General features: G+C 33.8%; 1 protein-coding gene and 1 long non-coding RNA gene across 6 annotated transcripts in view; one reads left to right on the top strand and one right to left on the bottom strand.

Annotated features, from left to right (window-relative positions):
* The window catches only part of sli (slit guidance ligand), a 354,258-nt gene that overhangs the window by 13,373 nt on the left and 320,848 nt on the right, over positions 1-20,037 (bottom strand). For 4 of the 5 annotated variants that reach the window (XM_011070695.2, XM_087404862.1, XM_087404873.1 and 1 more), the window contains exons 10-29: positions 19,881-19,952; positions 19,433-19,576; positions 19,124-19,287; positions 15,552-15,702; positions 13,169-13,315; positions 11,643-11,714; positions 11,481-11,552; positions 11,049-11,212; positions 10,444-10,645; positions 10,294-10,365; positions 10,128-10,199; positions 9,674-9,745; positions 9,434-9,597; positions 8,658-8,877; positions 6,603-6,912; positions 2,669-2,882; positions 2,020-2,481; positions 918-1,118; positions 376-525; positions 19-158 (exon numbers count right to left, since the gene is read on the bottom strand). In XM_011070695.2, the coding sequence (XP_011068997.1) occupies positions 19-158; positions 376-525; positions 918-1,118; positions 2,020-2,481; positions 2,669-2,882; positions 6,603-6,912; positions 8,658-8,877; positions 9,434-9,597; positions 9,674-9,745; positions 10,128-10,199; positions 10,294-10,365; positions 10,444-10,645; positions 11,049-11,212; positions 11,481-11,552; positions 11,643-11,714; positions 13,169-13,315; positions 15,552-15,702; positions 19,124-19,287; positions 19,433-19,576; positions 19,881-19,952 (3,265 nt within the window). The remainder of the gene's footprint in view (positions 1-18; positions 159-375; positions 526-917; positions 1,119-2,019; positions 2,482-2,668; positions 2,883-6,602; positions 6,913-8,657; positions 8,878-9,433; positions 9,598-9,673; positions 9,746-10,127; positions 10,200-10,293; positions 10,366-10,443; positions 10,646-11,048; positions 11,213-11,480; positions 11,553-11,642; positions 11,715-13,168; positions 13,316-15,551; positions 15,703-19,123; positions 19,288-19,432; positions 19,577-19,880; positions 19,953-20,037) is intronic. The other variant, XM_011070696.2, reaches the window with a different exon arrangement.
* LOC105154900 (uncharacterized) lies at positions 6,842-9,156 on the top strand. The gene is made up of 2 exons (XR_847257.2): positions 6,842-6,982; positions 8,543-9,156. It is a non-coding gene; the product is annotated as an uncharacterized LOC105154900 (long non-coding RNA).

A 20,037-nucleotide genomic window follows, 5' to 3' on the forward strand; every position in this document is an offset into this window, starting at 1 on the left:
TACAAATGTTTTTTATACCTTGCGCCGTTTAGTCTTCCGCGGTAAACAGCAAGAATTGCCGCAACTTCCCCAACATTTAGCAAGCTTCACGGGTCGTCGACTTCGACATCCATTCTCACTGTAGTACTCCCTGGTATGCTCCTTGCGACAGGTCGGTGCTACGATATTGATATTAATTTTATTATCAAAAGTGGATGAACACTCAAGGGTATTGTCAATTAAATACACACACACACACACACACACACACACACACACACACACACACACATTGCAATAATAAAAAGAATGTCTTGAAAAGAAAATGTAATAAGCTTATTTTATAATAAATATGTATTCGTAATCTATATACAATAATATTGAGGGAAGAATCACCTTTCTCGCAGTATCGTCCTTGCCAGCCAGTTTGACATCGACAAGAATAGCTATTACCATATGGCGACGGTATGCATTGGGATCCTTTTTTGCATTCATGTCCGATACATGCGTGTGAAGGCACCAGTCCACTTACCGGCATAATGACATCTATAATTAATACATATTTTTTTATCAAAAATATATAAAAATTTTGAATTAATTTACAATAGAATAATTTCTTCTTACTTTTTAATCCAATTTAATGTGCAATTTCTTGTATTATATATACTTATAGTATATATAATTTAATATACTTCATAAATGCAAGATGTTGAGTGATTATGTTGTTCAATTATTTATACTTATATACGTTAATTATAATTGTAATTAATTGTTAAAATTTTTTACATAAAATTTTCTTAAAAATCCATCCCAATGTTATTCGTAAATAGTTAAAAATATTTTCAATTAAAAAAATTCAAATGTCAACTATTCTTAACTTAATAAGTCAAGTTAACATTGCATAAACAGCAATTACAGCAATTCTGATATTAACATACCAGAATGTTCGCGAGGTATGTGCTCTTGTGGGATGATCTCCTCGTTACTACCACTACTGTTAATTCCCTCAGCTTCAACAATATCTCTCGCTTCATCGGCTTCCTCCTCGCTAGCAGCACATCCGGGAGTAACGCGATGCATCTTTGCGGCGTTGCTGAAGTCTACCAACTTATGATTGATCCACATCTCGGAGATGCAGCCTGAGATAAAGCAAGGAAACTTTTAATGGATCTGGCGAGGAAGAAACTTTTGCTCTATCCTATATAAAGAGTGGTGGCATGGGAATGTGTACCGAACGTTACAATGCAATTGAGTAAGAACATAAGTGACGCAAGCACGCATTCGCGCCTGCATAAATTCTCATAAGAAGCTACGTTACGCTCAACTTCAGTGATTGACGTCAACGATATACTTTCATTGTTGAAACAGCTTCCCTATCTTATAACACAGAAAGTCCAAATATAACTAAAATACAAATTATACTGTATGATGCAGTCTGATCACGAATTTTCGCATTGTCGCGAAACTTTTCAAATCTAGTTTCTCTCGGTTACATATCGTGCTACATATTATTTCGTACACTATATGCAAACGTAGTAAATCGTAGTATTGCGCCGGGGGACATCAAAAATGTAACCGAATATTAAATGAGGTCTCCGCAAGTTGCAAATTTGTGGCTGATATTCCGAGTTTGCGACAACTATCGTTTCCCAGAGGAACCGCAGAGTATCGGTGTTGGAACTAGTAGTGGTGTAGAGCACAAATCATCCGTGAAATCTTTGAAATATTCCTAACCGAATGGTTTCGTTATAACATTATTATACAATCTTTTTTTATAATTTGCTAAATATATAATTTAAAGTTCAATAATTTTTTTACTTTCATGAAAATTATTATTTAAAATAATTAATTAAAATAAAGAATTGAATATTCGATTTATTTCTATGTCGTGGTATAAGAACACGTTTCTTTGCAATTTATTAAAACTATTCTATTTTTTCATAATGGCGGCACTTCTCTGTCAATGTCACTTATTAAAGTTATAATATAAGAATGTTAATTAATCTTAGCGATATTTCTCAGTGTCGTAAAAGAAATTACCTTGGAAGCTCGTAATATTTCTAAGATGAAAGTCGGTAAATGCGACTTTAGCAACTTCTGGCGCTACGCCACCGACGAACATTGGCGTGACAAGCTTGAGATACTCTTTCGGACCCTCGTTGATGATGCTCCTGGCGGAACCCCGGTCGACCCTCATTGTAAAATTTTTCTTGATCGCCAGAAGCTCCGCCATGTGAGGCTTGCCATCGGCCACCATCTCGTAGCTGTACATCGTCGAAGTAGGATAATTACCTACGTCGTACGAAACCCTGACCCGCCCATTAAAGAACTCGACAGCGATGTGTCCGTCGCTTTGTCCATCATAGAGAAGAACCCCGTTTTCCTGCGTGGTCGTGAATATGATGGTCACGTTTGCCTCGGGCCTCGTGCGTAGCGGTTCTAGCTCGACCAGCGAGCTATTGTCCACGAAGCTCAGACTCGTCAGGTACTCGCATCGTTTTCCTGAAATGATGGATAAGTGGTCACGCCATGTTAAATTAGCAAATTCTTGAATCACACATGATAAAAGGTAGTAAAAAATTGTCAGATTCTGAAATAAAATTGATTGGGAGACATAATCTCTATATGGGGAGACGTCTCTCAATTACTAAAGATATTTAACAGAAGACAATGATTTTTTTTTACTTACCGGTATAGCCGGGATGGCACTGGCAAAGATAGTCCGCGGCGGAGGCAGGAGCTGGCTGAAAACAGGCACCGTGCTGACAGTCGTGGTGGGCACACGGACTTGTCTGTGGATACAGCATGGCTGTCGAGGGTGCAGCCTCGCAGTATCTCCCTGTATACTCCGCCGCGCACTTGCACTCATAATTGTTTATGCCGTCAATGCAAGTAGCACCGTTCTGCGAAACAAACGAATTACAATTTACAAAAGTGGCAATTAAAATTCGAAATCAGGAGTGAAAAATATAGCGATGATAAAAAGGTCTTTAACACCTATTTTCAATGCTTCAACAGTTACATCTTCAACGGCAGATTCTCATTAAGAAATCTCCGAAATATTTTTTACAAGATTAGAAAATTTATAAGAAAATGGAAAAGAAAAAATATCGACGTTATAATATTATCATAAAAAGCACATTATAAAAATGTTTATAATTATGCCTTATAATGAAGTTTTAATTATGATTTTTAATTAAAATCCAAGAAATTTTTAAAAAATATTATATGTAAAATAAAACATTATGAAAGTGAAGCTAAACTAAAGTAATAATCTTGATGTCAATGCATTTCTAATGTAATCGTCTAATTAATGTCAGTAAGTTTACGGATAAGATAGGAACGCGCACAAACTGGATGCAACTAACTACTAGCAGAGGGTTACAAATCATCGAGCGGTCCGCCAGTTTCACATGCCTGGTGTAGAGTCTCAAACTAAAGGCCATGTATTCTGGAGCTTAAGTCACATATGTGTAATAATATATCCCCCCTGCGAGTTACACGTGGTAATCTTATCAATGATTCAAAATTCTGCTCAAGCCAAGAAGCAATTTGATATTTAACGTTATTATGTAAAAAAATAAATAATGTTATTATGTAATATAACGATTTAAATATGTTAATCATTATTATAATTAAGATAACTAATAATAGCTCAAGATAACTAGTAATAAGTCTTCCAATTAAGTTACATGTAAAATGTATTATTGCAAACTGTTAGTATTAAGTTATTTGAACTGCATAGGGTAACTCCGGCAAATACGCTGCGCTGAGATTTACTAGAAGTCAGGAAAAATAGAAGGAATGGAGATAATTTTCCCGCAACTACTCTGTTACATACCTTTATGTTATATTAATATTGTGTTATGATTTCAGTTTTTTACTGTTAATATTAATAAAATTATTGTAAGTTGAATAGATTTGTTATAAGTAACGCCACTATAAATTATAATCTACGTACATAAAATGATCTGTAGGGCGTGTAAAAGACTTAGTGATTATTTCGTGATACATACGTGGAATAGTAAAATATGTTGTACAGTAAAATACAAGTGCTTTGCTTTCGTATTCTTTGTTTAGTTGTCTTGTATATCCCACTTGTTTGGGATATACGGCCTTTTTAAGAGATTTATGCCCAAAGTATACAAAGTGCGCAGATTGAATTCAGTGTACTAAATGCAATAAGCGCATTATACGAAATATGTACCTCATGTCATAACACAATATATGTAGAAAGATTGTAATTATTATTTATTATTTCATATACATATTTAACATTTTCTTATTCTTTAATAAAAAACTTTATAAACTTATAAATTTATTTTATAAGTTATTGTGTCATTTTACGTCTTATTTGTATGCATTATTTGTAAATTTTTTATGAGCCATACCCTCTCTCCCCCTATGAATAGCCATATATTCCATCCCTATGGGATATACAGCGATAATGTAAGAATTTCAAAAAGTTTATTTTTTAATATGAAAAATAAATATTTCGGATTTCTAATTTTTTTCATAATAGTAGACAGTATAAAGTTTCTTTCTACATATAGTTTGTTTATTTTAAACATATAGTAAATAATATTTAATAAATTAAATTTTTGATAGGTGCAGCGTATATACCGGAGTTACCCTACAGAATGTGTCCAATGTATGGAGATGGAAAATTCATAGAAAGACAGCTTCTGTAGGTCAATTCCGCGCCATTCACGGAAGCTTAGAAAGCTTGGAACGTGATATACTACCGTGGCTTTAGAACTAGCGCCACAAAGCCGAAAACTCCACACCAGTTTCTGTACTCTGTGCAAACACTCAAATGAAATTTGGCCGGCATATAATACCGCGAAGAAGAATCTTCGCATAAAATTTCATACGCCAACTTTATGCTTCTGGGTCGTAGCTCTTCGCGACTGTAAAGTTTCTTCCTCTCGGAAGATCATATCTGCCTGAGTTGGAGTTCTATTTAAGAGTCGATAGTCAAATAAAAGTTTGGCTTTCATGCAAGTCAAGTTATGTCGCTAAGTTTGAGTTTTCATGTTGATACTGTACTGAATTAAATCGATACTACGTTAAATGATTCAACCGAGAAATACTTCCTGAAATGAAATGCAAAGAGACATATGTATATCCGCGTATTAAACCCATCTATAAATGTAATGCATAAGCAATTCAAAAATAAGAATTATAAAATTTGTTATCAAAATTAGAATATATTTTAATGCAAAAAGAAAAGTACTTACTATTATTACAACCGCTATGAATGTAAAAGGGAATTGTTAATGCGGTAGCCAGAAATTAATTGCGATTGTCGCAACCGTAAGCGATACGAGAAAATAAATTCCTATGGTATAAAATGAAACAGATATCATCGACCTCATACAGATAGGTACGCTCGTACACGCGACTTCTACAATACGTAATTACTTATTTAAATGAATTTTACACTCAACAACAGTACTTTAAATATTGTTTATTTAAAGAGAGAGAGAGAGGGGGGGGAGAGTGCATAAAATTTTAAAAGTATATTAAAAGTATATTATGAAAATCTTTATCGCGGTGCTTACAAAATTCATTATTATAAAGTCTAAAGATATTTAATTAATATTGTTCATCACAACAAAGAGAAAAAACAATATTTAAAAATATAACTGAAAATAAAATTATTTAATATCTTATAACATTGATTAAACATTAATAAAAAATACATCGGTTAATATAAAATTTACTCCGACTTTTGCCGTGCGTATTATTTCAAAAAGTTTATAATCATTTATTAATGCATAAAATTATATATTTTGTTAATCATTTATTGTACACAATAAGGCATGGAATTTATAACAATCGATACGTTAATGCGATAAAGCGTCGTGTTACTGGGGAGTACGTAGCTACTATATGCTGTATATATATATACAATGGCTTCGTTATACGAGAAAACCGAGAATACCTAGCACAACGCGTGATTTTGTTCGGAAGAAATAAATCCACGGCGATCGCATGCCCGTGATCGATAGAATATAACTGTTCAGCAAAAAAATAGTTTTGCAACTGTAGTTATAAGAGTCTTTAATATGATTGATTTATACGTTTAGACCTAATAAGAAAGGGCAAGACTATATTAAAGAATTTTACATTTGCAGCCAAATAACAGAAAGCTGCTTACATAACGTAAAATATTTATGTGAATATTTTTTTAAATATTTCAATAAAATATTTCAAAAATATTTTGTAAACATTTGCAAAACACTTTAAAATATTGCATTAAAATATTTGCACAAAAATATTTTAAAAATATTGAATAAATATTGTAAGAAAAAGAATATTAAAAAAATTTTTTCTGAATATATATATATATATATATATATATATATAATATATATTTTAAAAATATTTCATGAAAATTTCTAAAATATTTCAAATCACGCAATAAAATATTTCTGAAAATTGTCATGCTGTGTAAGTAATAAAGAGCGTTCAATAATTCTCTAATATGATTAGACTTTACACTTAGATTCAGCGAAGAACTAAAGGCAGCTAATCATATTAAAAAAGAATTAAGCACTCACTGATCAGGTTTCTCTGCACGTAGCTAATGCAGTTAACTCAAGATGTTCCGTACATACCTGGCACATATGATCGACACAGTCATCCAAGTTTGTGGAACAATTGAGGCCGGTGAAGCCGACTGGGCATTCGCAGCTGTAGTGGGTCTTGTGGTCGACGCATCGACCTCCGTTCTCGCAGGGGTCGTGACCCTTTGTGCAGAAGGGTATCTTCTCCTCGCAGTATTCTCCCATGAATCCTGGGGTGCAGTCGCATCGATAGGCCTGTACGAGGTCGACGCAGGTTGCGTTGTTAGCGCACCTGTTGTTGGCACAGTCGTCGACGTTGCTTTCACATCGAAGTCCCTTGTACCCGGGGGCGCAGTCGCAACTGTCACACACCGACTGAACGTCAATCGAGACATTGAGCCTGACATGCGATCGCGGTAGATCCGCCAAAGGTACCTTACCACGGGTGATAAACCGCCGACATTGCTTCTCTCTTTCCTCGATTTCTACGCGTTTATAGCGCGTATTTGATAATTAAATGCTTCTACCGAGGAATGATAGGAAAAACAAATTTGGAAAATTTGAATGATGCACTAATCTTTAGAAAAGAAATTATAAGTTACATAATGCAATTCTATTCTTTAATTCAGAGTAGGCTAAATATATAATATAATTTAATTTTAAAATAATTAACTTGTATATTAAATAAATAATTATTACGTTATTGAAATCTATTTGTGTATAATTATTACTATAATTTTAAATTGTTATCATTGTCTTTAATATATAAGCAATAAAGACGAAGACAAATATTGTACAGAATATCGTTAGAAATAAATATGAATTTTAGACTTGCAATCGATCTGACATGTATACGCTCTCCGTGCAAAAGTTCGGTTCTTCGATTTTTCGATAATCGCAACAAGTAACGCTCTCTTATGAGCAGGTTATTGACAGCGCCGTCGGCAGTTTATAGCCTGCAGTCGTCACTCCTCGGGGCTCATGTGCAGAGGGTCCCGTTTATTACGCGTGTTGAGAGCTGGAATTTGACGAATGCTCCGATCGTGTTCCACTTCGGGCGTCACTTTAAGCAGCCCGACGCGTCGGAGTTGTCAAAATATCATAGCAACTTAGAAAGACAATTTTTTATTCAGTAATATTGTCAAATTTAAGCTTCGAGATGCAATGTTCTATATATGTATATATATAATCATATCGTGCATATTTACATCTACTTTGATGTTCAAACGAAGATGTTCAAGGAACTATTTGGTTCACGTGAAATAATTTTGGCAACGTGCAAGTTCTACTAATATAATATCTACGAAATTGTTATAATAAAGAGAATCAATGCTTTCGAATTATAAAATTGTACAAATCTATATATTTTTAACACTACTCAGCAATATTAGGATTCTCTCTTTTGGTGAATCTGAGATTACTGTTTTAAGGATAAATCTTTATATAACTTTATATTTTCTTTATATAATGAATAACTTATACTATTTTCTTCGTTTAATCTATATATATAACTTCATATTTAACCCTCCGTGAACTAGATGGGGAGTGACTTAACAAGATAAATTTCTATAATTTTCCTAAAAAGTACCGCACGCATATTGCCGGTTTCATGCAAGAGAGAGAAAGAGAGAAAGCATTGTTACCAATCACACTAAATTACTATATAGTATATTTATGATGAATAGCGTAAGGTATGAGATACATCCACATGATACATGTTGATTTTTCACCTGATTCGCGGAAGGTTACAAATTTTATATTGTCACTGTTATCCTTTACTTGATCGAAATTTCTTCTCTTAAGACAGTAATCAAAGCAATTAAAAAATTGGTAGGCTTATTTTAAATTATTAGTTTGATCGCACATTTGTAAACGCGATATAATTTCGTAACAAAATTTATGAAAATTCAAGCAAAAAGACTAACGTACAAAAAAAGATAAAAAAATTGCAAAAGTCGACAGAAATTTTGTCTATCTCAAATATTGTCTAGATACAGCACGATGCTATTGCAAACGTTCTACGGGTTCCACTGGACGAGCAACTCTAAAGTCAGCCCGACGAGCTACTACTCTGATCAAGGTTGGACTGTCGCACTTAGTAAGTACCTGAATCTTCCTTCCTCCAGTACTTTGCAAGTTCCGGAGTTCCTGCAAGGATTTCCATAGCACGCGTCAATTTTATGCTGACACCGGTCCCCGTGATATCCTGGCGTGCACTTGCAACGGAACTGCCGGTCCGGAAGCGCCTCGCAAAATCCTCCGTTTTCACATGGCGAGGTGTAACACAGGTCGCACTTGGCCAAGACTTCGGCTGGCTGCTGCTTGGCTGCGCGGAAGAAAGGTCTACGATTAATGAGTAATTTTAGTACTCTACCGTGATGTTGGGCCAAAAAACCACGAACTAAACAGACTGCGTCGCGTTGTACTACGAAAAATCAAAAACATCGTCACGTGCGACAACCAGTATGCGATTGCGGATCAGTAATGGCCAAGCAGCCAGAGGAATTCTTTTTGTTACTTCTTATAAGAGGCTACGAAGTATACTAAACAATGTTAAAAAACAAAAAATACTTCTTATGTCTAATAAAAAAATCGATATTCAATGACCCATTTATAGCAAAGTCGAGGATCTCATGATCTATATTTCCGATTTCAATGATAAATATTCTATTGAGCGATATTAATGAATGTTAATGAAAATTTAAGTATAAGAATTGAAGTCAAAATTGGATGTATTATAAACGATCGCACGTTTCTATGTTACTGTATCAATAAAGCATTGATACGCGATTCGCGGACAGCAATTTATTTAGCGAAATTTGCAGATGGAATCTCTTGGCTATTCTGCCCGCAATCGATATATACGCTTATGAGATATTTACTTTTGCATTGAAAGGCACTAGCCGGTGTCGTCAAAAGCAATTTGTCTCTCATCGCAGGAGGTTCCATGCACCTAGCGATGCCAGGCTCCACATAATCTTTCTTCACCCACTCGGCCAACCATCGCATGCTGCAATCGCAGTAAAGCGGGTTGGACCCCAGGGCACTGTAAACATCGTGATCGATAAATGGCTGGTATCGAAAATCAAGTGTGTGCAGCTTACGAATGGAGTGATACTCACAGATGTGTTATAGACTTGAGATCCTCAAACGCTCCCTCTGGGATGACCGATATGTCATTACCATGCAGTGAACTGAGAAGAGCAATAAAATTATAGTGCATATGTTTATATTATAGTGTAGAAAGATTTTAATTTGTCATTTTGTTCGATTAAAATAAAACTAGCTTAAATTAAAAATTTATAGTCTGATAATCGGGTCTGATAATCGACAAATTTAAGATTAAAGTAGAATAATCGTTTGATTATTTGATTTCTAATATATGATATTTTTTTAACTTATAAATTTATTATAAATAATTACGTATATTAAATAACTTCATTTTAGTCGTGTAAAATGTTGAGTATCAACAATAGCAGATTGTGTGATTAGTACATAAATTCAAGGAACAAATATTTTCGCAATAAAAGAATATGTCATGATAACGTTAGTTGAGTATTTGCATACAAGACTCACATTATTCGCAGATTCTTCAATCCCGCGAGAGCATTTCGTTGTACACACTGTAGCTTGTTGTAACTAATGATTCTGCAAAAGAGATTCGTATGTTGTACATTACATAAACAGTTTCGCAAGTATCTCCCGAGAATTTCCGGAGTAACGGAATAAATATTCGACTTACAGATGCGACAGCTTCGTAAGATTTCTAAAGGTATCATTGGACAGCATTCCGATCTGGTTGTTGCTCAGATCCCTGAAAACGAAGCGGATGTTAAACATGGCGAAAGCCGCTTGAAAGATATACGGGAAGGTGCGCGCGTGTTTTATTTACAGTCTGGTGAGAATCCTCAGGTGGTTCAACCTCTCCGGTTGGATCGTCTTGATGTCGTTCACGTCCAAATACAGCTCGGTGGTTTCCGGTGGAATCCCGCGTGGAATCTCTGTAAGCTGAGACCTCGAACATCTCACCACCGAACCCGCGCAATTACATTGAGGCGGGCAGTAATCGTCACCTAGGCAACCCACGCTGTCGTCTGATGGGTGTAAAATAGTTGGTAGATCGTTAACAGGATTTGCAATTCAGATTACAAATATTAGTTTGTGAAAACGTATAAAGATGCACAGCGAGAGTAACTAACTTATTCGTGAAAATTTTTTTTCGTAGTGCAGGTGATACGTAAATCAAAGGCACGAAATACGCTCGAAATACGTTGCTCGCAAATTCAGATTTAATTAATATGTTATATTAATTTCGATTCTGTATACGTACGAATCGATTTACATGCAAATCAATGCTATCGATTTCACATGAATATTTGTACTCTATTTTGAATTCATAGCAATCGATAACCATAAAGCGCAATAGTACAAATTGCGAGAGTAAGATATACAGGTGCTACAAGTGACCAAAATTGTACAATAATGTATTAAACGCACTGTTGCATTTGAATTCATGGTGCGGAATATCCTTGATGATGGCATCCTTTAATCGCGGTGGATCGTGACAACGGCCAGTGATTCCGGCTATATCTCGTTTCCTCAACCATCCGGCGAACCACGCGAGATAGCAGTTGCACGATAGTGGGTTACCTTGCATGTTACTGCAGATACCGAAAAATATATCAAACGATATAGTAACAATAAGGAGGCAGTAACACGAAGATTATACTCTGATTATTAAAGCTGATATATAATTATTTTAAAGATATATTAGTATAAATTTCCTCGACTATTTAACTGCTTGCATTTTCCATAAAGAATAATAAAAAATAAAAGAATATAACACAAAAAATATGAAAAAATTTAATAACAATTTTTATACAGTACAATCTTACTGTAATTTGATTCGTTAATTAGTCACGAACTTACATGGCGCGTATGTGCGGCATTCCGTCGAATGACCCTGGCATAACGCATGTGATGGAATTACCATGGAGATTCCTACGTAAAGTGAATTATGCGAGTAATCGTTTACTGCACGATAGCGTTTTATCAACGCTAAATGGTACGTTTGCCCAACGAGGTACTTACAGTGTTTTAAGGCTCGGTAGGCCAGAGAACATCTTGTTGTGCACTTCTCGCAGCCTATTCTCGGACAAAAGCCTGCGAAAAGAAAGCTCGTCATATCGTGAAACGAGGCGCACGGACAAAATGGAAAGAGATTGCGAGCTAAGTCGTATTACGATTCGTCGTCACTTTTTACGAGTCGATAAATATCATTCTTTGAGCCAACGAGATAGATACACGCATTATGAACATTATGAAAGTACACGGAGACGTTTTAAACGTGATACACCATTTGATGTGTAATTTTATATTCTTTAAATTCCGAACATAACGTCCAAAAGCGTTATTCGACTTCGAAGTGTCTTCTTGAAAATATAGCTATTAATTATAAAGAATATTTATAACCCATGTCATATATTGGATTACCTATAAATCGCAAGCAATAAATGGTGGTAAAATGGCTGATATATTGCAAGCTCAGTTCCTGTATGTCATCTAATTTCTCATGGAACGATAAAATATTTTTATGAAACAGATATGCTATTATATTATCAATCTCATATATTAAAAATATTTCTCGTAATCATAATGTGCAAGTGAAAAATAAAAATTAATACACAGTATTGAAAAAACCTTATTGATCTGTGAGCTGGATCTTAAATAATTTTAATATGAATTTATATATATATATATATATATATATATATATATATATATCCAGTTCTATAACTGCACGCCAAAATTATTTTCATGTCTTTAATCTTATTTTAAACCAAACTGGGATAGTAACACTATAAATTAAATTGCCAGTTAATTTAATAATATTGCTAATAAGCGTAAATAGCAGTAAATAATTCAATGCTAATTTAATGCTAAATTATTTACAGCTTTTTCAGATGCTTATTAGCATCAAATTATTTACAGTTGTTTAGGATACCTATTAGTATCAATATCATTAAACTACTTGGCAATTAGTTTGTGGTATTACTACTCCAGTTCGGTTCAAGATTGCGTTTTAAGACTGAAAATAATTCCAGCGCGCAGTTGTAGAACTGGCTATATGTACATTTACATCAAAATATGTATTATTTAAGCATTAAATCAAGTTCAGGTTGATAAGGTTTTTTAATTATTATGTTTTTTTTTGTTAATTATTATGTATTCGCATCGCGGTCTTTTGACACTTTTGTTTAAAAATTAATAGCTGCAATTTAGTTCAGCAAATTGCGACACGCAATCAACAAACACTATACCGCTCAAGTCTTTGAAAAACCGGTATTGTTTTAATAATTGTCTTCAGAGACAATGCGATCTTCGAAAATTCCTCGAGAGAGATTTTCTAAAGTTGGAAATATCAACTATAGAAGAAAACCGCGCAAAGAAAATAATCCTGGCGTTACACAGCGGTATTTCTAGAATGGCTTCTATTGTGCCGGCAAAAGCGAAGTTTTCCAGAAAGACAACGACGATGACGACGACAATGTGCAAAGAAGAAACAGGTTGGGGCTATACTACGAAAACGATATAATTCGAAACTTGTAGTGACTTACAGGTCGGTGAGATTGTGAGCCCCTTGAAAGGCGGACGCCTCGATGCGGGAGATTTTATTTTTCCTGAGATCCAGATGCTGTAACTCCGGCAACTTCTCAAAAAGGCCGTCTGCTTTGATCTTGTCCAGTTCATTGTTGCTCAACAACCTGGTGTGAACATACAAGTGGAAAGGAATGCAAGTAGAACGAAGTCGCGACTGTCATACTGTCAAAACATGCATGCACGTTCGCGATATGCATGTACGGTCAGTTTGTTACTCGACAACGTAAAAAAAGCGGCAAAATTGGTACTTTCTGTTCGTTACTCTATCACTTGTTTTCGACTACCCACCGAGCAATTTATTCGCTACCGCGTTATAACAATGCGTCGCTCAATAAATTTTGCGAATTGCGCGTTGGAATAACTCTCGAGCAGAGAAATTGGTGCATTGCAGAATGTTCGCACGATATATATTGAGCAATAGTGTAACTTGCAGTTGATTGTTTTGCTTCGTTGGTAATTAATACGTTCTAACGTTCGGATAAAACTATTAACTTCGGATTTATCGAAGTACAAAAATGTTCCATGCCTGAAATAGAATGAAATAATAAATTGCTGTAACAATTATTAATAACTCTGCCACTGTTTTATTTTTAAACTGTATAGTTTTAAAATTCTTAAAAAGGGAAATTTAATCACAAGCGAATCGATAAATTTTTATACTGTTATTTATAACGTACATTGATAAATTTGAATACAAAATACAAATAAGGTAGCAAAGATAAAAGCTAAAAACCACGTATACCAAAGAAACATTTTAATTTTATATATGTATATATATATATATATATATATATAAAATGTTAAAATTAAAATTAATTTTATATATATATATATATATATACATATATTATAATATATGTATTATATATATTATATATGTTATATTTCTTTATAAGGGCTAATATATTGATTATTGAATGATATTGAGAAATTAATTTTTTTAATAAAACGTCGATCCATTGAACAAATCAGATGCGTAATTTACTGCGAATAATAGTCCAATCTCATTGTTCTTTTCCCATTGCACTCTACGATTTAATCAGGTGATTATCTGGTTCAACGATCGAATTAATATTCGAACTGAGCGACGAGAATTCTCTACAGACGAGTAATATTCATCCTAACCACTCGTCTGGACCGTCTCGACCAATCGATTGGCTTGTCCAATACTCAACAATTTGAAGTGAATATTTTCTCATGAAAAAATAATAATCTAGAATGCATATTTAATAAAATGTTACACTAATTGTAAAATAATTGTAAACTAGAAATATATTATAACTATTTATTGGAAGCCAAAATTGTAAAACGACGTATCAATTCAAAATGGATTAATGATCTTTACTATATAGTTCTTTTTATTTTCACTATCATTACTTAGTTTAATTATACGAGCAATTGAATCATACTTTTTAAATTATTTGAGATTATCTTTTGGAATTATATTGTTTCAATTTGTAATTCATCATGATCAATTCATATATATATGTATCTATGTTTAACATGCTAATTGTTATTAGCTAAATATAATTAGAGCTCATAATGCTGATTACTATCGTATTTATCGAAATTGTTTCCATAATCTCGTTCCTTAATATTGCTAATATTGCTACTTAATATAGATACTTATTGCATGTATAAATGTAACATTATTATTTAGAATATTCATTATTTAGAGGGATAAATAATTTTTACAACTTGCAAACATTATTGAAAGTAGCATAATTATTACTAAATTGTAACATATAATTATTACCCATTATTCAGTAAAAGCGCCTCGTTATACAATATCTTTAATTACGATCAAAGGCAAGAATGTCTGGCAAAGCGAACGCTATTATTTAATATTCGAATATCGAAAGCATAAACATTTTGAAAAAATTTTCCTTATTTTATATCAACCGACTACCTCTTCATCAGCGCGATGTCACATAGTATTTTGGGAGGTACTAAAAATGTTCGCGGTACAAGTACGTTCAGCATGACAAACATAACTGCATGAAATATATTGCGGATGCTGCTACATCCTGTATGACATAAATTGAGTTTGCTTTTAGTTTTCTCATTTTGCACGCCCACGTACGTTTCTTAGTAACGTAACGATAAATAAAATATTGTTGAAGGAAATTTTTTAATGGAAGATACATCTTTTGCCTGTCGAATCTTTTCATTATCGACGACTTATTTATCAATGATGAAAAACGGAATTTGCAGAGTTTATCTGACAGGACCTCGATAGCATCAATGATCAGTCGGATTAACAAAGTCGTTTCTTTCTTCCTTTTTCTAGATTTCATACGTGGTAACTTAACACGCCAATTAAGAGAAGTATATACTTACAAAGTCGACGTGTAAAGCGGTAAGTCTTTTGGTATCGCAGTTAATCTCTTGTTTGAGCAATCGACCGTCGCGCCGTTGCATGTGCACTGCGCGGGGCAAGCGCCAGGCAGAATGCACTCGCCAGCTCTTTTTGTTAGCAGTTCCTCGTCACCTGCGGACAAAGTTTCTGGATAGAGTCAAATTCTAACAATCGCGCCTGAACAACACTTCCGCACTCGACCCTGTTCCTGATTCGAGATACGACGCGACGTAATATGTACACGTCGTGCGCAAAGCAGTCGTGTGATATCCCGGCCACAAATATACGTTGCATTTCTTCGTGAAAATTGTGGTCGAACATAATTATATGGTAAACGTAATGATGATGATGTCGATTCATTAACGATAAATTTTGATAATGAACAGTGTAATTAATGGCGTCGTTAAACGAAATCACTCGTACGTATGATGCCATATGTACTTGCACGTTAATCGAGTGTTTAACGTCGTGCGTTAGTGTTGAGGGTTAAATATGTTTATGTATGAGTGCGACTACGGCAGAAATGATTTATCATCGTATTATACACCACATTACAAATTGCCGGGTGTGATGTACGCATACATAATTATATCGACGATACACATTGCAACATGTATAATGCCGTTTAGCATCTCGCATAGCGACTGTGCTTTCTCCGCGGCGGTCTAAATACAATAGTGGCTTTTATTCGTTAATCAAAGAGAAAGAAATTAAATTAAAAGTCATCAAGAATTGATTTTTTTTTCTCTTTTCCAATGTAAATGTGTATTCGCTTATTTCTCTCTTTAACGTCGTATGCTTTTTATAAATAAATAAAACTACATATCAAAAGCTACGACTGGTAACGATGATTAAAAAAAAATTAATTTTTCTATTGAAGAATAATGCAACGAATAAATGATAAAAAAACAGATATCTCACAGAAGTACAATCATTTATATTTTATATGAAAATATAACTGACAAAAATTTGTTTGAGACAAATAATGACATGAGAAATATAAATAATAAAAATAAATTTGCGTTTCCGTAAGTAAAGTTAAAAATTATTATTTTCCATTGTCTCTTCTACCGTCCGCTTCGCCAATACTCTTACGTACTCGGATGGAAGTGCTGCTTAAGGAGCAACATTTGTTTCTTTCTACGAAGCACTCTCCTCCTAATTCTCACGAAATCCTTCGTAATGCAGAAGCAAAGGTATCGTATAAATTTTTTGCCGTGACCGGAGATGCAAGTTACGGAAGTTGTCTACAAGTTTAACGTTCAACGTAAGTTCCCGTTTATGGAACTACAGGTAGCAGTTATGCGCACATTTATACTGGCATAAGTGCACATATGCCGTTTTTTTTCTTAACTCTAAATTGAGTTTCATGTAAACGTGTATGAAGTAAGTTGCAGGAACGGATACTGGATATTATCTTTTTTCAGTGCACGGTTTTTTTGAATTATCTAAAAATTTTACTAAATACAAATTTGAGAATAATTTTATTAGTCTATATCAAAATAATGATATATTTCAGTAATCAATTTGGGAGTCCTATATATATATATATATATATATATATATATATATATATATAATATATAATATATTATTTCGGTATTTCAACGTAATTATTTTAATGACAACAAAATTATTCAGATCTGTATCTAACTGAATTTTTAGATATTTTAGCAAAACAGTTCTTTCCATATGATACTGATTATATTCAAGCTATCTCTATATGCAATTGTTCGGTATTTTTTTTTTTTTAATAAATTAATGTAACACATTACACATATCGTTCAAAGCAAATCTTCAACAACATCGATATTTATATAAAGTTTATATAAGTTTATACCAATAACATGTGATGTTTAATTATAAATTAATTAATATAGTCGCGAGATAATTACATTGTTTATATATAAAATCTGTATGTGACTATTTTGTATTCAAAATGTTAACAAGCAAGATATTGCACGGTTCTGCTGGGTTTTTGCATTTCACCTCTATACAACCGCGTGTACACATATGTAAGTATAATAGTACATATGCTTTTCGGAATAGTATGGCATACAAGGAGAGTGCATCCGAGTGAAACTTGAGGCTGCATAAAGGAAGGTTAGAGACTTCTAGGTATTATTCTCAAACGGATACGGCAAACACGGATAGTTCCGCAAAAAACATGTCGTAAAAGATGCATTCTGTAGAAGGGACATTCGTACGGTTGCAATAAATTTCCCTAGAATTACGGTGTCGCAAAAAGACAAGATAAACCACTGCGCGATGAAAATAACAAAGATAGAATTTTTGTAATTCCGGAAGTTGCATATCAAAATTTACGAACTATGATATAATAAGCATGCTGTGAGTGCATCATATATTTCGCATAAAGCATGATATATAACGTCGAAGGACAGTTTTTAATTATAAAAAATATAAATTTGCTCTGAAAATATTTTTAACTAACTTCCTAAAATTTAAAAAGTATCAAAACAGCGATATTTATTAAAATTCTTAATAAATCATAGCTTCTTTGTCTTTATCCAATATATTCATATTTTAACGCTATGATATGCTCAAATATTTTCTTATGATCTTCTTTCGTGAATAATTTAAAGGAAAACTCCATACATTGACGGAAGAATAAAATTTCAAAAAATACATCTTCTTAGGGCACGATCTTTATTTACGTAAATCGTTTATATGCAGTTTCGTTTTGCTAAATGATTATCATTATGCGAGCATGAACGAGTTTGCAAGCGTCTTTGCGAATGTACATAACATCAGCTGACATTAATGCACACCGGGCGGTATTACGGTTAGCAAGATACATCCATCGGCAATTACATACGTCCAACAAAGTGACCAGCATTTATCCTACCGTGCGAGAGTACCTATATAGATCGTCTGGTCACCTGTTCCGGACGTGTCGACAAGAACGAAGAAGAATCGAGACAGAGAGAAAGGAGAAGACGTACGTGTCTGGATATGTGATGCAAGAAGCATTGGAAGCAACAGGAACGATGGTGGGTGATTTCACACGAGTGAAAATGGAAACCGTGGATCGGTTGTTCGAATGTGGCACGTATACCATCACATGTGATTGGTAATAAAGTGACACGATTGATCAATTCAATAGCTTGGCATCGGCTTTCGATATATCCTTTCTTAGCGAAAGAACGAATATTAATTTATAAATGGTAATATAATCCGATTTCCATTCTGCTTATTCGCTTTCTCTCACTTTCCATATGTAAGGTAAGCGCTACTTTCAATTTTTAGCATTTAAAAGCTGATGTAAGATAGATAATAAAATGATATTTATTGAAATTGTATTGATGCAAGGTGATAGATGAATTTCATACAGATATGAATATGAATGTAATTACATATATGATAATACGAAAATTTGAAGATGTGAAATGTATTATAAATACAAGTAAACGGATAAAAGGGACCTATTTACATTCATCGTGCAATATATTTTCCTCCATATAGACTACCGACCTGTACATTACTCTGCCGAAGTGTTAAGAAGAGATATACCGGAAAGTCGAATTGTGCTTACCCTTACATTTGAACTTGTCGTCCCGCATCGAATCGATCTTCCGTTTCTGTGCTCTTTTTGGCGTTTCGCATTTAGCGCCGGATGTCTCTATAGGATGCGCGTGAAGATACGCGCTCAGCCAGCGTAGATTGCAATCGCAGATGAACGGATTCCTCGCCAAATGCCTGCGAAAAAAAGAATTACTGGCTGCAGATTCTTTAAAATGTGGTACGAAATATCTTCTTCGTTAATTATTTTAATAATAAACAAATTTTTCGTCCAAATTAGGAAATAATTGTAAGAACTTATGTAGTTTTGCATAATACGAACAGTGTTTTAATGCTCCGCAGGTTGGCAAAAGTCCCATTAGCTAACGAACGTATATTGTTGTCGTACAAAGACAGCAAGGTGAGACTGGTTAAGTCTTTGAACAGGTCTGTTCGTATGCATGATATCTCATTGGCATTCAGTAACCTGAAACAATAAGTTTCGCCATAATTTCCAACAGTTGCCTCGTTGCAATGCTTCACGGGAAAGCGAGAACAATACGTGAAACCATGAATAAAAACATTTTCTTTAGTGATTCTAATATGAATTATTAATTCTCGCCTTCTTAAAGTCGACCTCGCATCATGCAATAGAAAATTATATATACAATATATATCTATTCCAATTTATTAACTTTAATAAAACTGACTTTCGTGCAATTCGTTTTTTAGTTTTAAATTCTATTCATTAAATTTATAATCCTCTCTCTCTTTTTTCTTTATCTACTCACAATAATTGCAGATTTGTAAGACCTTGGAAAAGACCAGCTGGTAGCTCAGTGATTTTGTTGCCATATAGAACTCTGCAACCAAATATATTTTTGTCATTGTGGTAAAAGAATGAATGTTTTTTAAAATAGAATAGAATGTTATTCAAAATGTATCAGT

This window comes from Acromyrmex echinatior, chromosome 1 (assembly GCF_024713525.1).
Source record: "Acromyrmex echinatior isolate Ae372 chromosome 1, ASM2471352v2, whole genome shotgun sequence".
In the NCBI taxonomy this organism is placed as follows: domain Eukaryota; kingdom Metazoa; phylum Arthropoda; class Insecta; order Hymenoptera; family Formicidae; genus Acromyrmex; species Acromyrmex echinatior.